This window comes from Pelobates fuscus, chromosome 3, assembly GCF_036172605.1.
Source record: "Pelobates fuscus isolate aPelFus1 chromosome 3, aPelFus1.pri, whole genome shotgun sequence".
In the NCBI taxonomy this organism is placed as follows: domain Eukaryota; kingdom Metazoa; phylum Chordata; class Amphibia; order Anura; family Pelobatidae; genus Pelobates; species Pelobates fuscus.
Window position 1 is genome coordinate 82,202,969 of NC_086319.1, and position 24,742 is coordinate 82,227,710.

The window sequence follows — 24,742 nt, forward strand, 5'->3', positions numbered from 1 at the left end:
CATTCTAGACTTGTTCTCTTCAAAGGTGAATCATCATCATGGCACATTCAGTCAGAGGTGTGGCAGCATGTTACGCTTTCTCTGCCATTGTGTCTTTGGCTGATATTGTCCATTAGATAAATATTTCAGGCCTCTGAGGACCATTCACATGTAAACAAAAATCTGAGCAATAGGAAACTCACGTATCCTCGCATAGTTTTTATCTGTAATTTGAGCAATTTACATTAAATAATTTAGGTTTCTTGCATAGAGATGATCAAATCACATTACTTAGGTCAGGTAACATTGTTTTCGTGTTGACTCTGAGGTAGCAGGTTGGCTCTGCGGAATATATTTCCACCTCCTCTGCCCTCCCTGATCTGGTACCCCCAGAAGCTGGTCAGCCCGCTCTTTCCAGCACGGTCTTTCCTGCAGCCTATCTGTATGTATGCAGCTGCCGAAACTCATCTGCGTAGGCCGAAATAAACCACTGTGTCCATATATGTCTGCAACTTATTCTGAGCCCTGAAAGTTCTTCAAGCTGTCTCAATTCTTCCATTATGGTATACCAGAGGCTGAGTGGTGTGGTATCCTGTCTTCAGTACAATGGAATAACATGTTTAGCTATGTTGAGAATGTGTATGGTAAGGTACTTTTTATATTGGGTGGTTGGAACTGTGGTGTGATGCAGGAGAAAGGGAGCGGGTAATTGTAATTTTAGCAGATTATCTGGGAATTTCTGTAGAATTACATTAATAGCATTCCAAAATGGCCATATATGTACAAAACATGTCTGCGTAAGAGTGACAGCGCCAGTATAGGCCATCTAAGTTCGGATTGATGTTCGTCAGGAGTTGTGGTGTTTTATACCACAGTGACAGAACCTTAAATGCTGTTTTTGTGTCTTGCTCGCCAGGGTACAGTGGTGCACCCGGTCACATCTTTTTCCACTGATTTGGTGTCAAGGTTTTTCTAATGGCAGTTTCCCATTTACCAATAAAGGGAGATGGCAGTAGGTTCCTGTTGAGCTGAAGTGTAGAATATAAAAGTGAGATTGCTTGTGGCATGGGTGTGACAGGATAGGGAGGGAATGCATTGGCTATCCAGGTATCCAAAACAACAGCTTAAGCGCCCCACATATCCCAACTAGGTCGTAAAGGATGAATAGAGTATCCCTTGTGTGGTGTGAGTGTGTGCTCAGACTCCTCTGTTTCTGAGTCTTAAGTTGTTGTGCCAGCCTTGGTTATCCAGGTCCTCCACATGGAGGACCATCGTCCGAATTTGTTCTGACTGTAGCTGTGGTAGCCTACACTGTTGGGCTCTTGGGTCTCTGTGACAGGGAGGCCAAGGTTGGTAGGCACTGCTGTAGGGAGGAAGTCTGGAGCCTCTTATGTGGAGCCCAAAGGGACCCTGGGATCGATAATTCTTCACCATCATATGGGTAAGTAAGGTGCTGGGCAGGAAAGGGGCTTATTTTAGTCATGAGGTGCCACAGACCAAAAGACTAGGCCAACTTGTCTGAGTACACGCCACCTTGTTCCCTGCAAGAACGGCACTGTTTAAATGCCTCTAGTGGCTGTCACTTCCCACCAAATAGTTAAACTTATAGAGACCATCAGATTGGCGCAGTTTGGTGTTTTGCTCTACATGCGCACTAGCATTGCATTGGCTAAGATGATTGATCTCTGTGATTTCAACCAAGGAAGCATGCCAGCAGGATGGAGACTAGTGCAGCGAGGACTGAAAGATAAGTAACACTCACCCTTTGAAAAAAAATTAGTAGAGTTACATAAAAACTATAGCATTAGGAATAAATGTTTTTACTCCTAATGCTATATATAGTGTTCCTTTAAAGGGATACTATAGTGCCAGGAATACAAATCTGTATTCCTTGCACTATCACTAAAAACCCTTCATTTACTTAACTTATCGATGCTCCACCCCCTCTGACAGCCGTGACGAGCGGGTGTTAATGTGAATGCGCAGCAAATGCCATAGGCGCATTACACCTCCCCATAGGAAAACATCTAATCCTGGATGTCTTCATGCAGAGTGTGAGGAAGTTCAGCATCAGATACCGGACCAAAAGCCCGTTTCAATCCAGGAAGCCCTCTAGTAGCTGTCTGATAGACAGCCACTAGAGGCTGACTTAGTTCTGCAATGTAAACATTGCAGTTTCTCTGGAACTGCAGGGTGTAACTTTGCAACACAAGGTGCAAAAGGTACACTGCACCCAGATCACTTCAATGCGCTGAAGTGCTCTGGGTGCCTACAGCATCCCCTTAACCCCTTAAGGACACATGACATGTGTGACATGTCATGATTCCCTTTTATTCCAGAAGTTTGGTCCTTAAGGGGTTAAAGGACCACTATAGTGCCAGGAAAACATACTCGTTTTCCTGGCACTATAGTTCCCTGAGGGTGCCCCCACCCTCAGGGTCCCACTTCCGCTGCGCTGAAAGGGGAGGAAGGAGTTAATCCCTTACCTTTTTTCCAGCGCCGGGCTCCCTCGGCGCTGGGACTCTCCTCCCTCTTCTGATGTCCCTAGCTGAATGCGCATGCGCGGCAAGAGCCGCACGTGCATTCAGCCAGTCCATCTTCTCACTGTGAAAATCACAGTGAGAAGCGCGGAAGCACCTCTAGCGGCTGTCAATGAGACAGCCACTAGAGGCTGGATTAACCCTAGTGTAAACATAGTAGTTTCACTGAAACTGCTATGTTTACAGCAAAAAAGGGTTAAACCTAGCTGGACCTGGCACACAGACCTCATTAAGCTGAAGTGGTCTGGGTGCCTGTAGTGGTCCTTCAAAGTTCCTAAAAACACACTTTTGAAAACAGTTCTCTTCAGCTGGGAAGACTGCTCCTGTAAATTGCATTCTTCAGTTGCAACTTTTACATACTTGCTACAAAGTATTTAAAGCAGTTTGTCTTTTCAGTTTGAAACATAGTAACACTTTACTTGTACTGTTTGAAAAAGTTTTACATTTACTGAATCTGTGGAACTCCTAAAAGTTTAGAAAGGAAAACTATGGCACACTGTTTAACCCCTTAAGGACCAAACTTCTGGAATAAAAGGTAATAGTGACATGTCACACATGTCATGTGTCCTTAAGGGGTTAAATGTCCATATTTCACGAAGGACAAAACATTAGTGAATCGCCATCAATTAGCAACATGCACTTTTGTTTGTGTGTATATTGTGTTGTACTACACTGCATGCATTGTGATATTTTGAAGACAGTCAAAGTTATTTACTAAAATGAGAAATGTCAGAAATTCAAAGTGAATTCAATCTAGAGAAAGAATAGCTGCATTTGAAAAATTCTCCAAGTCAGCTCCGCTTTTAGATCCACTGTTTTGGTCTAAAATTTGGAATTCGCTTGGAATTCACTACAATTCACACTTTGGTGACTAACCCTGTTGGAATCCTCATAATTTACAAACATGTACCTTCAGATGCCTACTTGGTACGGTTTTCATACACATATGTTCCACATGCTGTTCTGAAGAATATCATGAAGCGTTGTCTAGCGACAAACACAAACTACATATTTCCAGACAAACCAATTGAAAGAGGCTCTGTCACTAAATTCCCATCCCTGTCCAACTCCCAATGCTATCTATACCTCACCCTAGACTAAAACTATCCCAACAACATTTACTTACATTATTTTAAGAAGTGTCCGTCTTGCCGGGTTTTCATTCTCATGGTACTTCAATCTTAGCATTTCTAGTATGGTGGCTGGCAGAAATATTTGCCTGTCCTTGTAGCATTACTTACCTTATCCAGGGGCCGGCCGCGGTCCTCTCTTCGAGCCACGCGCGGTCCTGCGGGTCATCCGACGGCTTCAATAGGAAGGCGGGCAGTGACCGCGAGAAGCGGTCACGTGTCCCGCCTGAATCTAAGAGCGCGCCGCGTGTCTCAGGCGCGCTCTTAAAGAGACAGTGGGAGCCTAAATTGCCAAAAGGCTCCCATTGGCCCCTGTCATGCCACACTCCCCATACACTTACCTTTTGGGGGTGTGGATATGACAGGAGCCAATTACACTAGTTTAGAAGCTATTTAAACGTACCTCTCCGCTTACTCCCTGCCCGTCGTGGTTTCTGTTTCAGTTCCCTTTAGCGCTTGTTGTGTTCAGTTGTGTTCCTTCGTATTGACCTTGGCTTTGTTTCTGACTACGTTATCTCTTTATCCTTATCTGTTCTGTTTGCCGGCTTGCTGTTTACTGTGTACCAGACCCCGGCTAGTCCTAGTTTACGCTGTCTCTCTGTGCCCTTGACCTCGGATTGTTCCTGACTCTGTCTCCTCTCATATTCTAAGGTCCGGTAGACGTATCCCTCCTTTGTGTTGTCTTTTGTCGAGTTGAATCCTGCGAGTTGGGGTATATATTTATTACAGTCCTTTGGCATAAAGAACAAATAATAGGGTGTGCCAAAAATTGAAAGTAAAGGCCAAATTGGGAGATAGGATGATAAAACAATAATATATATATATATATATATATATATATATATATATATATATATATATATATATATATATATATAGAGTATAACAATATACAAGATAGGGCAAATAAAACCAATAAAACAGATACCCAGAGGGAAATAGAAGCAGTCCCAAAATCAAAGTCCTTGTAGTTGTAGTAGGTATATGTAAGGTGGGAGTAGCCAAAGATTGTTTGTGCTTTTTACTGTTGTTTAAGAGTTTTGGGGGGGAATTTCCCATTTTAGGTGTGGTGCCTTACACCACATTATCTAGCGCTGGCCCATTCTCTTCTTCCTTTCCTCTGGCATGTCTGGTGAGGACCTCCAGCTTCTGAGGAAGCATGTTGACCTCAGCATCCCCCGAGAATCATGACACAACTCTGCCAGAAGTGACGTAACGCTGGAGGGTGGTGAGTACAGGTTGACCGCCAATGACAAAGTTGACAAAGAATGTGGAGCTTGACCAAAGTTCCACCCTTTGTCAACCTAAAGTCTCTACTTTTCCTTATGTATAACTTTTAAAGTAATCCTGATTCATTTTTTTATTAAATAAAAAACAGGGTTGCGCAGGAGAACTGGTAGAACATTATAAACAAATAAATAAAAAATTTAAATACAGTGAGAGACAGAGCTGCTTTAATAAATCATAAAATGGATCCTACAGTAACAGCAATTGCGTTTGGAAATCACATACCAGAAAACCTCTCCCATTGATAAACGACAAGGAGTACTAGCATTGGGGAAATGCAGCGACTTCCTGGTTACTGCCAATCTGTAAAATAAAGGGACACTCCACTGCACAAATCTGAAAAAAAAAAAATTACAAATTAAAATCCTTGTTTAATACATATTTCCCATGCATTCAGATGTGTTTTTTACATTGGGGGTATATCTAAAAACAGCTTGCAAGAGCTGCAAATATCTTGTCTTGCAAGCCCTCCCCTTCTTCCCCTGCAAAGACTTTCTGTAGCTGTCCAATCACAGACTTCCCAATGCAGTTCAACGAGAAGTCCCTGCAAGGCAGGTGCTCTGGGCAATTGCTGCCATCTAAGTTTAGCTCCACCAAGCTAACCAAACCAGGAATTAACAGGATTGACAGCTGGGAGGGGTGGAGCCAAGTTAATTTATAAAAGTGTAAATTTCCATTGAAATATGCATTTTTTGTAACATTAAAAAAAGAAACGAAATAAGACACACTCTTCACACATAAAGCACTACAACAAGCTAAAGTGCATTAGGGATTTGCAGTGTCCCTTTAAGGATATTCGGAGGTGACTACCCCTAATATGTGATTTTTTTTAACCTTAATTCTCTTCATTAAAATGTATTATCTCCAATCTGAAGAGTAATTTTAATGGTTTTACTCTAGCTGTTTGTGAATTCTATATAATTAGAATTACTATTTTATTGCATATTATGGATTGGCAATCCAATTCAAGGTAGTTCCACAAGGGAACATGCCTTAGTGAACTTCAGATTTACAATTCAAACCTCACACCACTAGAACATGCCCACCAAACGCTGCAGTGTGTAAGCCAATGCACAAGTTGTATTTGCTCCTCCCTGTTTTATAGGAGAAAGCAAGCTTCTTGCCCATCTTAATCCAGGTAAATCTTGTTCTGCCCTCACTAAAAATGACGGCCTATTCCATCGCCCTATCCTCTCCGCAATGCGTCCTCCCCCCCGCCCCCCCTTATCCTATTGCCAGTAACCAAGATGGCGGTAGCTGCGTCAAGCAGAAGCTGGCTGCCACTTGAGACGTGACCTTTGACCTGCTGGCATGGGGCGGGGAATGGTCCCCAACTAGCCGCCATATTGGCTGTTGTCCTGTCTAAGAGGTACAAGTCTGGCTTCTTTCCTTTTAGGATTAGTGTTGGCGTCGGTGAGGACAGGGTGTCTGAGCGATGACCAGGAGGAGGAACAAGCAGGCGCCTAGCCGCAAGGAGCGTGCAGCTGTCCAGCAGAGGCCATGCCAAGGCTCCCTGGCTCCTGATGGAGGAGAGATGGGCACAGCAGGACAGGTAAATGTGGCACACCTCCTGCCATGCCTGGCTATGGCTGCCCACTGTGCATGCCTTGCCTCCAGCCCTCCCAGGCACTGTGTACATACACTGTCCCCAGAGTGCCTGTGTTTACCATGCACCCTGCTGTCTCAACTTTCCATGTGCATGGAGCTTGGCAGGTGACATGCAGCCCTTCAATCAGCAGCTCCCCCCCCCCGGGGCTTGTCTCAGTGCTCACAGTGGATTTAAGGATTATACCCATTGTCAGTGACACTTTCTCTACTTCTGTGTCTCTGTCTACTTTCTTCGTGCTGTGATTGCTCCATCCATCCTCTGGAAAAAAAGATTTTATGGAGCTGTTGCATGTTATTTTATTTTCTGTAAATTTAGTTTGCATATTAAAACATCAACATGTGTTTATGCAGATAGAGATTATCTCTGCTTCTTGTGTTTGGTTTTATTCATACATTCTACACAAGAAGCAGAGGGGGGAGGTGTGTATATATATATATATATATATATATATAATATTTCTCCTTCTATGGGTGGTAAAATACAACTAAATATAAAGAAGACTAGAAGTGAGTTCAGGACTGGTAATTGTAACTTGTGATAAGTTACATAAAACATGCAGTAAATAAACTTTACCATAACTATAACATGTTTTCTATGCAAGTATATGTATGTAAATTGTCCAATAACCTCACAAACCGCAATGCTTGCATAGTTGCATATTCATCTATTTTTTTTTTTTTTCCCAGCAGGTTGGATAAAACTTTTCTTTCTCATTTAATGTTATCCCCTTAAGTCTAAACCATGGGCCCTCAAACTCTGGCCCCCCAGATGTTGCTGAACTACAACTCCCATGATTCTCTGGCTATCTAGGTCATTCAAAGAATCCCGGGAGTTGTAGTTCAACAACATCTGGGGGGGCCAGAGTTTGAGGACCCCTGGTCTAAACTCTACTGTGCTGAGTAGTATTGCAGATTTTAAATTGATTGTACGTGGAACTTAAGCAGGTGCTGTTAATATCCTCTTCTTGTTAGTTTCCTTAGGGCATTAGGAAAACCAGCTTTAACAAATTTTATAGCAGAAATACTTTTCTTATTGCCACCTAATGCAAGTCTTTTTCCAGAAATAAAAGCTACACCTGTTATCTTCCTCAGTCATCAGAATATATGCAGCTCTTATCAAAGAAATGCATCAGCAGAACACAGTAGTTTCACTCACAGATATTGCAATTAGAGACTTTCACATTGTTCGGGAGACCTAATTAGTATTCCCCTAATTGATTACCTGTAAATTTTAGCTGTTCATTGCTGCTTGCACTGTTTTTAAAAATAACAAAAAATATAATATTAATTCATTTGCAGGTACAGATGAGACCTTGCTAAATCTATCTAATTGCCATATTCTCTTGTTTCATACAAATTGTAAAATGCAATACGACATTTTTTTTAAAATTATGTAAGGTGGAAATGTACATGCATGCATGCATGCATACATACATACATACATACATACATACATATATATTGGTGACTGTAACCGTGAACATATATAAAGAATTTTTATATTTAGTGTCATTTTCGCATATGAGCTGCCAGTTCAAAATATGAACAAATCAACAAAAATGTATTCTAACCAGGGTAGACCCAGGATAGAAGATATTAATCATGTTAAATAACATATCACCTGTGCTGATGGCAAACCGGCAAAAAGTCACAAATTTGGAAAAGACTGTGAAACGATCCCAGGTTCAAGAGTAGACATGAAAGATCATTTCTCATCTCTGACTGATTTATGTGGAAGTGCTTAAATCACGCCTTTTCATTTTGGATTGGATACCTTCAAAGTGTATTCTATGTTCCTTTTAACATACATTTACAATTGTGGTTGTCCACAGACAGCGCTTCATAACTTTCATTGGATTTATTTATTTTCTAAATGTATTCTTAATTTATCACAGATCCCTGTGTGAATAACTACAAATCCCAATGCAAGTGCTTTCTCCTTCCACTATCTCGAAGCATGAGCCATAAAATGTTTCTATGATTGGCAACCGTTTTTCTGTAGATTGTTTCAGAAAAAAAAAGCGCAAGCTGCAATGTTTGGTAGACTTTCATTTAATACTGCAAATATAATAGGCTGCGGAAAAGTGTTTAAAACTACTTTAAACATTAGCCTGGGGAGCCACACTTTGCATCTGTTCTTTTGGTGGTCTAGCAGTTGAGACGGTGAAATGTGTGCTGTTTTGTTCTTTTTCCATTTCTTAGGCATTAGTGCAGAAGCATAGACCTTACTGTTGTCTTCTGCTACTGGAGCCAAGCCTGGCTAAAAGTTCTTAATGGTGTTGGGGCTCCTGACCTCTAGGCAGCTTCCTGGGGTCTGAAGTTTTTAAATGCTTGTCTGATGTGTCTTCTCCACAATAACACAACATTGTGTAACTGCCCCGAATTCTTTAGTTTGGGTAATTTGCACTTTTATGATCTTCTGTTTTGGCACTTTTGGGTTTGCGATAAAGTAGTTTGATACTTTGAATGAAAGCTTCAGCTTCTGTTTGTGTTATTGTGTAAGAGACACCTCTGAGACCATCATTTAAAATTTGACGTATCCTGCTGACCATGGATGCTGTTACTTGGAGATCTGTATTCGTTAAATTAATGCACCCAGCAGAAAACGCAAATAGCCAAAGGCTTCTGTAATGTGAGTAGTGTTTTAAGTCTTTTCTCTGCTAAATTATTTAGTTTTTTTTTTTTTTTTTTTTAGCTTCCTTAGGTTGCCTTATCGTTTCTGCAATGTGTAGAATATTTGTAGTTATGAAATGTGCAAGTGTATTAATCTGAAAGGTTTTAAAATGCAATCACCATGGAAACCAGAAGAACCAGTAACTCATTGTTACAACTGTGCATCACTTATTAGAAAGTGTCGTCTTAATAAATCACCTTGCTTCCTCTCCTGCTACTGTCATCCACAACATTTGCCTACTTTTCCTAGACCTGAAATACATCTTACCCTTACCTATTGTGTCACTTTAACCCACTCCCCCAGAATGGCAGCTAGTTTGAGCAGTGCCTTCAGCACCTTCTGTTCCTGTATGTCCAACCAGGTAGTAAGTCCACCTATTGTGCCATGCTGCTGAATTTGAGTTGATTTGTCATTCATCCATGTTTCTTCATTTTCCTTCTTCAAACTTCCTGAGGCTCTCTGTAGTAGTGCCCAATTTACATATACAATCTCCCCATTGGTATTCTTAAAAACATGCTTCGGAGAATGGTGTGTGTGTGTGTGTGTGCGCAATTTTCCCAATTTTGGTTTTATTTCTGTTATAACTTGCTGTGTATTTGTCCGAGGTTCATCCAAGTCAAAGTTAGTTTTCCTCCACTAAGTACACCTGAAGCACGACTTGAGGGCAAAAGACTGGTTTTCAAAGTAAATAAACCCAAGTCAGAGCCTGTAATTCTGTAATCTTGGACTTATTCCCTTTTGCCTTAGGCTCCAAAATTGTGACGGTACGTCTCAGTTCTACGAAGCATCTCCCTGTAAAGCCTATGTTACTGTATTCTATGACCTGTGCATTATGAGCTCTTTACACAGAATGTGAAATCTGGAATTTGCAAAAGGACTGTCTTCTTATCAGTGGCCTGTATCCAATATAGCCAATGTCTGTAGCCCTTACCTCCTCCTAGAGCAGGGCTTTCCAACCTGCGGCCCCCCAGATGTTGAACTACAACTCCCATGAAGCAGCCAGGGAATCATGGGAGTTGTAGTTCAGCAACATCTGGGGGGCCGCAGGTTGGACAGCCCTGTCCTAGAGCATAAATTGTTGCATTTCTTTACTGGGTTTATACTTCTTGTGGTCCTTGACTGTAAATAGGCTTTTTTGATTTTGTACTTTCAGCTCACAGATGTGCGGTTTGAGAGAACTAAATAAATTTTGCACGGTTACTCTTGAATGATTGGTGCCTCGTGATATTTGGTAGATAGTACTTTACAACATTGTAGTGCTTGAAGAAAAATCTAGTTTTACTTTGTAATGCTCTTTTCAGCTTTGTCATCGTCACCTACTGCTCTTGTATATCATATGTATTTTTTTTGTTAGAATTAAATGTTTTGTCTTGTTTACCCATTGTACAGTCCTACAGCATATGTTGACACTCTATTAGTAATTGTAACTGATGTCACACAGACCTTTTAGAGAATTCAGATATGCTTACTATGCTTCTGTCACTACATACAACATGGTCTCTTACATGTGGATATATATGCCTGCCCGTCCAGGATTTAGGGATTACCCAGTTGTGTCTAAGGTGTTATTAGAATAAAAAACAAACTTCCAGGGCCATGCTGGCTCCGCCACCGATCCGTATCCTTGGCTGACATAATTGGAACTGATCTCAGCCTATCACAATGCTTTCCAATCGGAAAGCATTGGATTGGCTGAGATTGTCTATTCTGAGGATGTCCCCCAATTAGGCAAGGTAGAGTCGGAGCCAAACACTGCCATGGCCAATCCGTATCTCCTCATGGGGAGGCGTTGAATCATTTCATCTCTATAGATCAGATCAGGGGCAGAGCCAGCATGATTCAAACACAGCCCTGGCCAATCAGCATCTCCTCATAGAGATGAATTGAATCCATGAATCTCTATGAGGAAAGTTCAGTGTCTGCATGCAGAGGGAGGAGATACTGAATGTTTGGATGCATTTTAGGCAGCCATGACCCAGAAAGGATCTCGAGTGGCCAGTGGAGATATCATTAGGCTGTAATGTAAACACTGCATTTTCTCTGAAAAGACACAGCGTTTACAGCAAAAAGCCTGAAGGTAATGATTGTACTCACCAGAACAAATTCAATAAGCTGTAGTTGTTCTGGTGACTATAGTGTCCCTTTAAATTCCTTATGTAAAGAACACAGTAAGTAGGGCAATTTAATAAATGATGGACGTGGTCACATGAAAGTTTCATTATATACTGTATAGATACATTTGCAAGAAAAACGCCTCATGCCTCCAGTGATGAAATGTTTAAAGGTAAAACCTTAACATCTTCTTGGAGATGTATGTATATTACGAACTCCACATATGAACTTAAGCTGTGTACACGAGTTACAATCTACCCAAATAATGCTGTGTTCTGCATCCTCCTATCTCAATAGACTAGAATAGTTATATATTTATTCCTTTCTGTTCCAGGTACTGCCACCCACAAACCAGTTTGTACAGACGTGTTGTTTGTTGTGCCATCGGGAGCGGAAAGACTGGGTTGGCTCCTTGCCTCAAAATGGGCTTGTTTCCCAAATGGGTGAGATGCCGGCCTCCTTTATGCCATCCTTGGCACAGAACTTGCTGGGAGAGATGCCTCTGTGGATCTGCCAGAGCTGTCGGAAGAGTGTGGAGGAGGAGGAGAGACGGATAATACCAGAACAACCACTGGCGGTAAATCTCATGAGTTTATTTATTTTTATTTATTTTTTTCGTTTATAATTTTAATTTTTCTCCTCACGTTGCACCATTTTTCTTGCATTTCTTTTATTAAAGGGTGGTTTCAGCACTGTGTAGTAGTTATAGTGCTTTGAGTTTGCTAGCACCTCCCATTATATCATTGTGTAAAACTAATGGTCCCCAATCACTCAATGCTTACTCGCAGATTACTAATTTGTTTTGGGTTTGTTTTTTTTGTCCCCTTCTTTCTGCCAGGTGTCCTTGTCCCACACGTCCTGCAAGTCACAGTCCTGTGGTGGAGGTTCACATTCTTCATCATCCTCCTCGTCTTCCACGTCATGTTCATCGTCCTCTTCCTCCTGCCATGTGAACTCTGCAGATTGGGATCCCAGCTCTTTTCTCTCTGCACACAAGCTGTCTGAGCTATGGAACTCGACAAACTCAAATGACGGCACAGGGGTGTCACCGGGTAAGGGAGGTGGAGATTAGATGAATGCTTGCACTCAAAGACTTAAAAGTGTACCTTCAACTTATGCTATTTTTTATTTTTTTTTAAGTGCATACAATTTAATTTAAATGTTTTGTGGTAGCAGATTTGCTAACAAATATACAGGGTAGAGAAAAATAATTAACCTGTTTTGATATAAAAAAAAAAAGTCTTTCCCCCTTCTGTCAGTTAATTCTTTGGCTCAGAGTCTATACCCAAGAAATGACTGACGAGACCACATATGGCAACCACAACGCATGTGCTGTTTGCTATGGTAAGTCCCAAGCTGCCGCTTCTAGTGCTGGCTATGGAGCATAGGAACTGATGACTTATTTCAGTCAGTTGACAGTATGTTGGCATTAGAGGGAATAGTGTCTTGGGCATATGTCCCAAGGCAGGGCAAACCAATGAAGAGAGGAGGCGGAACGGAGGTGTGTGATACAGGAGAGTAACACCCTTTAAGTTGAGAACATGGTGGAATCCCTCTGCTTACTTGAAGGATATCCTCTGACATCAGATTTCCTTACAGTGCAGAACCTTGCTGCAATCTGTATGGATCTGATTTGGCACGGAGAGGCTCTGTAGTGGCTGCTGTTGTCAGGGATTTTGGTAAGTTATACATAGTGGGTATGGTGTACTCGGGACATGAGCTGAGTACCTATTTATGGAATTTTATAGCATGAGATCTAAGGGAAAATTTGAATATATTTTTAATCTACCTGTCTGTATTCTTAACACTATAATGTTCCTTTACGTAGCTGTGGATACTGTGATGTAATCTGCTTCATGAGTTGATTCAAATCAAGTTGGCATTTTGATCCTGTGAGGAATGTTCTCTACAATTTATTTATTTTTTGCCTAAGATGGCAGGTATATCGAATTGATCGAAATGATGCACCCTGCTGTATACATTTTAATGTAACTTTTACATTATTTACATTTTTTTTTAAATGTCATGTATTGGTGTGGAAAGTGAATAAGTAGTTGCAAAAAATGAACACTAAACTATGATTATGCTCCTGTTTGTTTACTTACTCAAAACCGTGCTGCTTAAATAGTACCTATAACTCTTTTTAGTGATGCACATCAGTTGTGTTTTTTTTTTTTTTGTTTTTTTTTTAAAGGGATGCCATATGCACTGTAACTGCTTCATCTCATTTAAGTAGTTCTGTCTGGAGTCCACTTGTGCCATCCTTCCATTTAGCATTAAACTGTCTAACCTTTTTAATGCTAAACGAGAGCCCAAGCAACTTCTCACCTCTGTGCTGCTTGCGGAAACATTGGCCTGAGCAGCAATGGGTGTCTGCGGCTGAGTGCTTGTTGATCACTTTAAGGCTATTAAAGCACCCATTGCTGGTATGACTGAGAGCGTGTGATCTCTGCCTTGGCTGTAACCCCAGTAGGGGCATACTGTGGGTGCTGGGGAACTTTGTAGTGTTAAATTGTTTAACACACAGAAAGGCCGTGCTAGGTGACTATAGAGCACTCCAAGCAATATATCTAATTGAATGCCATGAAATGGGTTTTAGTGCCTACAGTGTCCCTTTAATGCATTTCCTTTCTGTCCTTGGTGTTGCATATAAATGTTTTCTATATTGTTTTGTGTGGTGTTTTATGCATGCTAAGTTCTCTTGTTTCTATTGCAATAACTTTGTAACCTGTAATGTTTAGGGGATAAAAGTGCTGGAATTCCCTTGTCCTCAGAATTTGGTGGCAATGCTCCCCAGCTCTCCGGTTTGAAGGTCTGCCCATGTGGTTTATCAACAGACAGCACAGGGAAACATCCTACCTCGCACAACGTTTGCAAGTCCCCAAAGCAGATCAAAGGCATGTGTCGTCATTCCATATCTACCAGTTAAAAAAAAAAGTTCTTTAATTTTATTTGAGTCAGTTTGTACAAACAGGAAATAGATATATCTTTTTTTTTATTTATTTTTTTTTGGAGAAAATGCAGTGTTTACATTACAGCCAAAGGATTCCTCCACTACTTGCTCCTCAGATGGCTAGTAAAGGTGCAGCACTGAGATTCAGTGTCTCCATCCTCTGCATGGAGATGCTGAACTTTCCTCAGAGATGCATCTCTGAAAAGATGCTGGATGGCCAGGGCATTTTGGCTTTGCTGGCTCTGCCCCCGATTTGCCGGCTTGATTGTCTGCCAGTCCAATGCTTTCTTATGGGAAAGCATTGTCTGGCTTTTAATCACTACTTCTGATGTCAGCCACGCAGGCAGATCAGGGGCAGAGCCAGCTGCATCACACTGGAATAAAAGTAAGACTTTATTATATTTAGAGGGGCTAGATTGTGGCTTTTAACACTATAGGGTCAGGAATACATGTTTGTGTTCCTGATTGTCTAGTGCTCCTCTAATAAATCCCTGAGGAGTATGAAATCTTCCAGATACTGACTGACAAAACAATGGAATGTATCAGTGGATGCCATTTTTATTACCAGTTTATTATTAATTTTAAAAAAAAAGTAATGGCTAGACTAGGTCAGTCTCCAAAACGGCAAGTCGTGTGGGGTGTTCCCAATGTGCAGTGGTTAGTACCTACCAAAATTGTTGCTAGGAAGAACAAATAGTAAATTAGTGACTGGGTCATGGGTGCCCAAGGCTCATCGATGCATGTGGAGAGCAACAGCTCCTCTAGTCCAATAACACAGAACGGCTAATGTAGCTCAAATTGCTTTGAAAAAGAAAAAGAAAATTTGGTGCTGACCATCGCAGTTTGTGTATGGGGTTGCGTAGCTACAGATCATTTAGAGTGCCTGTGATGACCCCTGTCCACCTCCGAAAGCGCCTTCAATGGGGATGTGAGCATTAGAACTGGACAACAGAAGCAGGTTGCGTGGGCTAATGAATCACATTTTCTTTTGGATCAGGTGCATATGCATCGTTTCTCCCTTTTCCGGAAAATGTGCTACAGGTCATTGAGAAACATTGTAAAGTATGTGTGTTGGGTTTAATTAAAACATTTTTTTTTTTTCTTTTTTTTTTTTTTTTTTCTCTCTACACATCCCGAAAGAGAGCCTACAATTAGGGGGGTGGGAGGGGGAGAAAGGTTAATCAAGAAATTGCAATAGTGTTCCTTACATATGTTGTATTTTTAGTGTGCTCTCTTAGCTCATACCCCCTATATTTTATGTATAGGAATACTTTTTAACAGAAAGTGAAACACATATAAAATGTAGCAAAAGGGCCTACATCATACTATGTAATCTGTCAAAAGCCTTGGTCACATAGAGGTTAACTCAGCTTTTCTAAAACTGGCGCTGTCTCCATGGGAATGAGCAGAATGTTCCTGCTGTTTCCTCTCGGTTTTGGTACTCTTGCTCTTTAGAATGATTGATTGTAACAATGTTGGTTTGTTTTTAAATGAACACTCTGCGCACCATAACTTCATTAGAAGAAGGACCCTGGCACCAGCTTAACTTCTAGGACTTAAACCTTTCACAAATAGTTTAATCCCAAAGTCCAAAATATAGTGCCTGATTGCTCTGCTTCCTGTTCTTTCGCTGCTTAGATTCTCGAAAGAGGACGCCTCGGACATTAGCTGATGATCTGAACGAATTTGTTTCTCAAGCCAGTTTGTGAATGGGGAGACGCAGATTGAGAGAGTCAGCTGGCGCTCAAAGCCAATTAGCAGCACTCCTGTCAGTTTTCCCGTTTCAAAAATCAGCAGGTCTGGTAGCAAGTGATTAGGCGCTGGGTGCCCTATTTTGGGGTTTCTGTTTGTGATCAGTTTATCCTCTAAATGGAAGCTGGTGCTGATAACCTCCTGGAACTATAATTCATTCCACTGAAATTTTTATGGTGCTTGGCGTGTTTATATTTAAAAAAATAAATAAATAAATAATTCTCTGTATATTCTCTCTAGTCTTGTGGCTATAGAGAGATACTCCATCCTGTACAAGATGAGGTGACTTTTATTTAACTTTTTCTATTTTATGTCTGCAGTCATGTTTAATGAGTTATGTTCTCACTGGCTAACCTTTACTTCTTGCAGTTGAGACGTGCCACTCTTCAGAGCATCACCAACATTCCAATCCTAGCGCCCCTCCCAACAGTCCAACGGGAATCTCGTTATGGCCACCGACTCTTCCACTATCGTCACATCTTTCCACTGCCATCTCAGCAACTTCTTTATGTACATTAGACACAACAAACACTTCCTCAAACACAGTAGTATCTAATGCTACTACCATCTCTCCCTCCAAACCACATCAAGGCCCCCACTTTCTACCCTCTAGTCCGTCTCTCCTGAATGTCAATACACCACCACCGCTCTCCTCGTGTAGCCATCCGTGCAACGGCAACTGCAGTGGGGGAAACGTATTACCAACAGGGTGCACTACTGGGACCACAGCGAACAGGTAATCCTATAAATACCATGTCTAAATGTCAAGGAAAGCTTCATGTGTCTTTTTTTTTAATTTTTTATTACTCCTAAGAAATGCAGACACTTAGCACCAGAACAACCTTTGGTTAACTCTAGTGGTCTGCAAAAAAATTGGCTGTGAGCCCTTCTACTCTCTAGTGCTACAGCTTTGTTCTAAAACAGTTGTGACTTATAGCTACATTCTTTAAAATCAATCGAACTGGTTGGAATTGCTGCCTAAATTGGCTATTTATCCCATGAACCTCAGCTGACAGGAGTTTGAGGTATGTGGTCATACTAGGAAATTTCCCAGTCATACTTTGCAGTGTTCACTGCTGGAGGCTGCAAAATCTTGGGGATTGCCGGAAACTTTAAACCAACTGCTTTTTACAAATACTTGTCTCCAGTGTCCTGCTAGCAGTGTTGTCAGCAGGTTTGCCCTTTTTCAGGGACGCAGCGTGTAAAGGACACAAGCCTACTAATATCCCGTGTGAAGACGAAGATGAAGACGACAGTTCAGAGCGAAGTTCGTGCACTTCTTCTACCAATCAGAAGGAAGGCAAATTCTGTGACTGTTGCTACTGCGAGTTCTTTGGTCAGAACACGGTAAGACCAGCCAATAACTGCACCACTCTCCTTCTGCTTCCACTCCTTTACTATTGATAACACCACAGTACCAAACCTAGAGTGCAATGTATGCACGTATATGAGACTGTCATCATTCACTCTTCCTGTTTGAGTGCCGCAACCAATAATTCTTTAATTTCACTAACTTGTGGTGTCTTGCAGTGGGAAAAAAAAAAAAAAAAAACACCTTAACTCAGTCCCACATAATATCCTTCCTTTGTTATAGTAACCTTATTGGCCTTCCATGCAACTTATCAGCTTCACTTAAACAATTGCAGCATGTTGCCACCATACTCGGGTTCTTGACATGTCAATCCTCTTCCCTTGCTTCATTCTGGAAAGCTGTAATCTCACACATGCCCAGCAGCCTACCTGTATCCATGATATTGAGGACATGCCTGGCAGGCAGGTTATTCTCTCCATGTGACTGTGAAAAGACTTGCAATGTTGGACATCTTCAGTATCATGGGTACACGTAGGCTGAACAGAAGAGGATATATCCCTCATCTGTATTGTAACTGTTGTGTTCCACTTCCTTTTTGTTTGCAAAACTCAGCCCAGAAGCTCACAATCTCATTTTTGTATTCAATTTTTTTTTGTCTATCACACATGGTTTGTGCACACTATTAATTCTATCAAGCACAGTTTGCTGGTTTTGTAAATAAGGGAGAGGTAAAGCGCACCAAAGGGTTTCGGAATTCCTGTAGGCTCTTCCTTAAAAATATCTGTTGGGCAATGCAGTAACGCCATCCCATACCTGGTATTTTAGGGCTTCACTGTGCAGATTAAAGAAGAAAAAGTCTTGACCGAAAAGGTTCTGCAGGTATGTGAGTGCAGAGCAATGGTCAAAGAATGTGGTAGTATGCAATATGTTGGCAAAAATATTCGTGGGCTAAATGGAGTTCACGTAAGCATAATTAAATTTTTTTTATTTTAATTGTTTTAAATGTGTCAACTCGTGATGAAGCACATTTGCTGATATGGTTTAGACATACAGTATGAGTAGTGTATGAAAATGTCTGTCTGCAATGTAAACAATCTAGAAGTTCCTTTTTTGGTGATGCCTTAAAAATGTCCTTTTGGAGGGTTTTTCTGTGATTGCACTTGCAACAGTTGTGAAGACTCGATTGTGGCTACTTTGTCTTAGTATGGTTGTAAGTAGTGTTCGGTGTCTTTTGTTTTTTTTCTTTTTAATAAAAGACTTGCTCTTCTGCGAAAAGGTTGATCTCCTTTCTGAGTGATGGCATTCTTCTTAATGCAGAAATACTGTATTTAATTAAACTCTTGATGTCGGCAACTTTTAACCTATAGGAATACACTTGTGATTCCTTAGTAAGGAGCAATGTGAACATGGATATTTCAGTTAACTGTCCTTTTGTGTATTTGGAGAGTGGTTTGTAACTTGACATCTGTTTGGTGATTAATCTGGGTTGTGTGAACACGATAATTGAAATCAGACATGTGATCCAGTTTAAGAACAATAATTGAATGAGCCTCGCAAGCAGAAAACCTTGTTGTTCACTCTACTCTAGTTAAGAGCATGTAGTCTACAAGTTTCTAAACGTAAAAACCACTCTGGCACATTCAGCAAAATTTGTCAAATACAAGACCCTCTGTGTCTTTGGGAACACCCAAGAGCTAGGGTAAACTTGTTTTTTCTGCAAACAACATGCTTCATGAACAAAAAATTTATTTTTATTTTGTCTTCTTGATTCCTCATTATTTCTGCAGCCACCTCCTGCTCCTACAAGTCGAAATTATCCTGAGATGAGGGAAAAGTTACGATTTCGTCTCACTAAAAGGAAAGAAGAAATTCCCCAAAAACTGCCTTCGCAAGATGAACAAACCGTAGATAACCGTGATGTTAATGAGCTCCTGAACTTCATTAACAGTAATGATCCTAAATCCTCCACCACTACCGCCACCACCACCACTACTTCCACCACCACCAACAGCAGCAAAGCAGCCAAAAGAGCTCGATATAAGTTGAAGAAAAAGGTTAGTAAGACAATGTACTATACCATGTAGCAGGGTTCAGTTTGCCCTCTCCACCAGCTATTGACAAGTGAAAATTCGGTATTGGCAAGTAGAAATGAACCACTGGATAGAGTGTATATGTATGTAATTTCCTGGTGTATAGTTGCAAGTAACTAATTTCTAAGTAGCTTACAACTCCAGATTTTGAGCCCTGCCATGGTTCTTTTTTTTTTGTTTTTGTGTTTTTTTTTTTTTGTTTTTTTTTGGGGGGGTGGGGGGGGGGAGGGGAATGTTACTATGTTTTTGAAAACCTAGTAAAAAAGCATCCAAGTAGAATCTGTGAAATTCAACTGTTTTTTTTTCAATACATAATTGTGACAAACTGCTTAAGTTGTATAATTTTAAAACCCTTAATGTTTGTTTATCATCTATACTCTGTGAATCTACTTGTGTGCTTCATCCGATTAGCCGATGTTGGTATCTGTTTTCTAAGGAAATGTTTAAAATGACCTTTTTTGGAGATGTAAAACCTTCTGCCCAGCTTTATTAATACATTTTTAGAATTTGATTATGGAATTTCCATTAGCCATTGAAGAGTAAAAATTCACCCCTGTTGAGTGTGCCATGCACTTTCCAGGCTTGCAGAGAAAAGGAACCCTTTTTTTTAAATTATTTTTTTCTTACATTTTTAGCTTTAGGCCTGCCTAGTAATGTATGACTTGAAATTTTAAACTCAGATTATGGTACATAAAATAATGTTGTATGTCATTAACACTATCTCATTTTTATATATATATTTTTTTTTTCTCAACAGGAAAAAGTCTTACAGGAGACTAGTGCCCAAAAGGTAGAAGATGATTATGCGTCTATTGAGGATCTCTGTGCTCCTGCATCGGAGGAGACACTATTGCAGTGGCCTCCATTGGAGTTGGAACAAGTTAACAGCTTCCTGACCAGCCGTCTTGAAGAGATCAAGAATACCATTAAAGACTCCATCCGTGCCAGTTTTAGTGTTTATGACTTGAACCTTGATGTTAATGATTTTCCTAAAAAAGCAGCAATGCTGGAGCAAAAAAACTTACTGTCACATCTCAATGGTTCCTCTGACCTCCCAGAAATTGACCTTGATCTCTCCCCTCTTAATTTGGGGTGTTCAAAGAGTCAAAGTGCCAAATCTTCAGAGGAATCTGAACATACTTCTACGCAACCATCAGGAAATGGAGTAGTTAAGAGGCTTAGTGCTGTTCCCAACCTCTCGCGAATGATCTGGGTTCAATCATCGAAAGGTTCTGGACAAAGTGCAGGCTTGAAGAAATCTGGCGGTCTTCCAGACACCAAAGCTTTAAATCTTACAGAATTGCAAGATGTTCATATGCCTACAGCTCCACCACCAGCTACTGTTGGACGCCATAAGAAGCCCAAGAGACCAAGCCTTCATGTGGGAAAGGGTGAGTCAAACGGTGGTAAAGCCGCAGTTGCCAAAACCTCTACAGCAGGATCAAAGACTCCGTTGGGGCACCCATCTGAAAAAAAAGAGAACTCACAGCAAGGCCAAAGTACTATTTCTGCGAGTATACACTCTGAAGAAAGAAAGGATGACTTTAAAAGGACAGGTGGAGATGTGGTAGCCCCTACAGGCGAGGTTCTTTGTGAGTCTCCTCAACCAAGAAAAAAGGGAAAGAAAAACCAGGACAAGGAAAATGAAGCCTACTTTTCAATAGGTAGGTTTATTTAAAAATAAAAATTGTGTATTTTAGATGGCCTCAAAGAGCCTCAGATCTAAATATAGTATCTGTAGGTCTGAGTTTACAAATCTCACTATATATTTACCTGTAACGTGTGCAATAGGAGTGTTCTTGCTTTCAAGGTTAGGCAATTGGTGTCGGGCATGCCTTAGCTTTCTGAGCCTTTACTGCAAAGGTGAGTTGTGTGGTTTATTTTATTTATATATTTTTTATCATTTTGACTGTTTTATTATTTATTTTTGTTTTTAATGTTTACATGAGAGGGGAAAAAATGTCACCGGAATTTAGTGTCCATTGACAACTGTCTTGGTGGGTTGTGTGTGTGTGTTTGTTTGTTTATTCCTACTGCCCCTTTTTACATTCACTATGTTATATCTTTTTTTTTTTTTTCTTTAGATTTCTTAGATGACATATTCCTTCCAAAGGATATAGACAACCTAGAGATGGATGAGACCGATCGAGAAGTAGAATATTTCAAGAGGTGAGAATGGTGATGAGTCTTAACCACAGCACTACAAGGAGGACAAGCACTGGGCACAAAATGAATATTTCAGTTTGCATTCTACACCCAATACATAAGGCAGTCATTGGCAGGTAAAAGGGAAGAAACTCTCCTACCGGCATCTTTATCTCCTCTTGTTCCTTCCTAGGTTCTGTCTGGAATCTGCCAAGCAAATACGTCAGAAAGTGGTTGTGAACTGGACCAATTTTAGCTTGAAGAAACTCACTTCCAGTGTGGCTCAGTGACATATTCCTCCACTACTTCCTTCTAGAGCCCAACAATCCACATTTTATTAGATTAATGATCCTGACTATTGTTCTTAGCAGATTCATTTGCCGTGCAAGGCACAAGAGGTGTTGTGTAATTTGTATTTATTTTATTTTTAATGTGTCTACGCTAAACTGATTTTTATTTTTAAGAATTGTGTACTTTTAGCAAAAGACAGACAAAGAAATTCCCATCCCCCCATTTTTTAAAAAAAAATTGCTCATAGAAGTGGAGTGATGGATTTAAAAAAAAAAAAAAAAATTCAAACAAACCGTGGGGGGATATCGGCCAAAATTCTTAATTTGAGCAACCCATTAACTGCAAAGAGATGAAGACGGTTTAGCAGAGAAAGACAGTAGTTTTAATATGTCAAGGCACAAATGGGCACACTGTATATCTCCCTTCAACTCTCGAAGGTTGACCTAGATATATTTCAGCAACATCTGGATAGCTTGGGTTTCCAGGGATGTATTGCCCTGGGGGACATTATGTACAGTAAAAACAGCTTTTGAGATCTGTTGTATCTTGCACATGGGCTTCTTCCCACTGTGAGTACAGAAACCTTTTAATGCAGCCATCTGCAGATCCATAGTGTCAGAATATGGAACGGCAGCCAGCAAGTTGTCCCAATGTCTATTCTAAAACTTGGCTAGGGGGAAATCCAGAGAAAGCTATCTAGAGCTCATTGTTATTAAATACCAATATTCCTGTAAGCCCATTATTTTCAGTTGTAGCCTTTGGCTTCCTCTAGCTGCTATTGTATAAACCTTCTCTCCATGGAAACATGGTGTACATTGTAAGTCGCGGTCCAACTCTACTGCTAGAAAGCTACTGGTCTGCTGTTCTCTAGAATAGTCACCCGTTTTTAAAGGTAAGCGTTAAACTTCGTCTATAAAAGCCTGATAAAACTGCATAGTAGTTATCCTTTTGGTACAGCAATGAACTATATTGGCATTTCTAACCCAACTGACTTTTTTGTAATTTTATTTATTTTTTTATTTTATTATATCAAAGTTGATCTAATGTCTCAAATGATTTATTACTGATTTTTCAGATTGTCGTCCGAATAGTCTTCATAGACCTAGAAACCTGTATCCCCTTTTTAAAAAGCTTTTGGCTGCCTGTGCATTCTGAGAGTTGAATTCAAAAATTGCTGGGGAGGTCAATGTTGCTCCTATGTAGCATTTTATTTTTCTCAATATGTAATTTTAACTTCCAAATGAAATTCACACCTCTAGCACTTTTCTCCAAAATCAATTTTTGAGTTTTATGAATTTGAGACTGCCAAACACTACACTGTTTGTGGTTTATTTTATTTCAAACCATTGCCAAGGAATTTATTGTTTTTATAATCCAGTTTGCACTGGTTGCTATGAACTGTGGAACTTGTTTTACTGTCCTCTTTGTATGAGTCTAGAAAATGGACGTGACGCTAGCTTTTCTACGGAGAACTTTTCATTGACTCCTTTTTCGTAGATGAATCTGCATTACTCTGCATATTTCCTACAGGACTACAGCATGTGACAGCCTGTGTGTTTTAAAGACAGGTCTCCCTCGCTTCTCTGAGTAGCCCATGTAATGGAACTTGTTTGCAGACTCCATAATAGTTGGCAATATTTAAAGGTACAACTCCCCCTCCGTCCCCCATCTAAAAAAATAAAAAAAGGAGCGGTGTGCTTCTCCAGCACTTGGAAAATAGCAGTGATTGGATCTAAATGTCTATTAGATGATGGGGTATGGATCAAATTTCTTTCAGTGCCATTACCGATCATAAACATAGTTAAAACACCCATGAACAATAATTATTTTTTTCTAATTTTATATATACCCATTAGAAATGGCTACCATGGAGACTGCAACTCCCCAAACAGTGGATGTGCTTTGTCTTCCAGTTTATATTCACAAAGTTACTGATGTACATCACTGCAAAGAATTGGAAGCAGTAGTTGAAAACCAACAATTCAAAACTTTGCCATCACAAGTCAGTGTGGGAATGGGACTGACTGCTTCTCCTCCAATGGTATTTGTTGCACATGTCCCTATTTTTCCAACACATCTTTTAAGTGCTGTCATCACTCCACATTGCTTTTTAAGTGCACCCATTGGCTATATAATACTGGACATTGTTGCCTAGGAAAGAATTATTTGAGAGGTACTTGCCTTTTTGTGATCTGGCATAAAAATAATCACCCTGCACACTTATTTTTAAAGTCTGTTTTTTTTTTATATATGCTTTACTGTTACCAATATGCTCCCTCTTAACAAACTAATCCATTGTATCTAATCACCACTGAGCAAGAACTAAATATCTTTTAATATTCCCTTCCAGTTCCCGATCATTTATTTTTTATTTTTTTTATTTTCTACCTGACAGCTGGTGCTATGCCTGAATACTCCATGGGACTCTGGCCATGTGAATTTGCAAGCTCAGTTTTCTGGGTTTGGCTTTATTTTTAATTGATGTTATGTTGGCCAAGTGCACATTGGCATTGTGTTTTGTTTTTTTGTTTTGTTTTTTTTAATAATTATTTACTTTTATACTGTGAAAAATCTTTCTTTCAGGAGAGATTAAATGACATTTGGATACAGATGGAACAGAGTCTTGTATTTTTGTCATTGTCTGATTTTGTTTAGTTTGTTACACAAACTGACAGAAAAAGAGCAGTAAGTACATGTGGAGGGGAAAGTGTGTGTGTGTGTGTGTGTGTGTGTGTATATATATGTATGTGTGTGTATATATATATATATATATATATATATATATATATATATATATATATATTCATAACATTGTGGAATACTGTGTGGCGTCTCATGACTAGATGTACAAATAATATGCCAATGTTTA

The 24,742-nt window shown here is 40.2% G+C and overlaps 1 protein-coding gene across 1 annotated transcript; it reads left to right on the forward strand.

Annotated features, from left to right (window-relative positions):
- Nucleotides 1-6,262: 6,262 nt before the first annotated feature.
- FAM193B (family with sequence similarity 193 member B) lies at nucleotides 6,263-24,484 on the forward strand. The gene is made up of 10 exons (XM_063447302.1): nucleotides 6,263-6,488; nucleotides 11,665-11,907; nucleotides 12,169-12,382; nucleotides 14,072-14,227; nucleotides 16,405-16,771; nucleotides 17,226-17,382; nucleotides 19,135-19,401; nucleotides 20,195-21,101; nucleotides 21,522-21,606; nucleotides 21,776-24,484. The coding sequence occupies exons 1-10, from the start codon at nucleotides 6,372-6,374 to the stop codon at nucleotides 21,870-21,872; spliced, it is 2,610 nt and encodes an 869-aa protein (XP_063303372.1). The 5' UTR covers nucleotides 6,263-6,371; the 3' UTR covers nucleotides 21,873-24,484.
- Nucleotides 24,485-24,742: the final 258 nt, after the last annotated feature.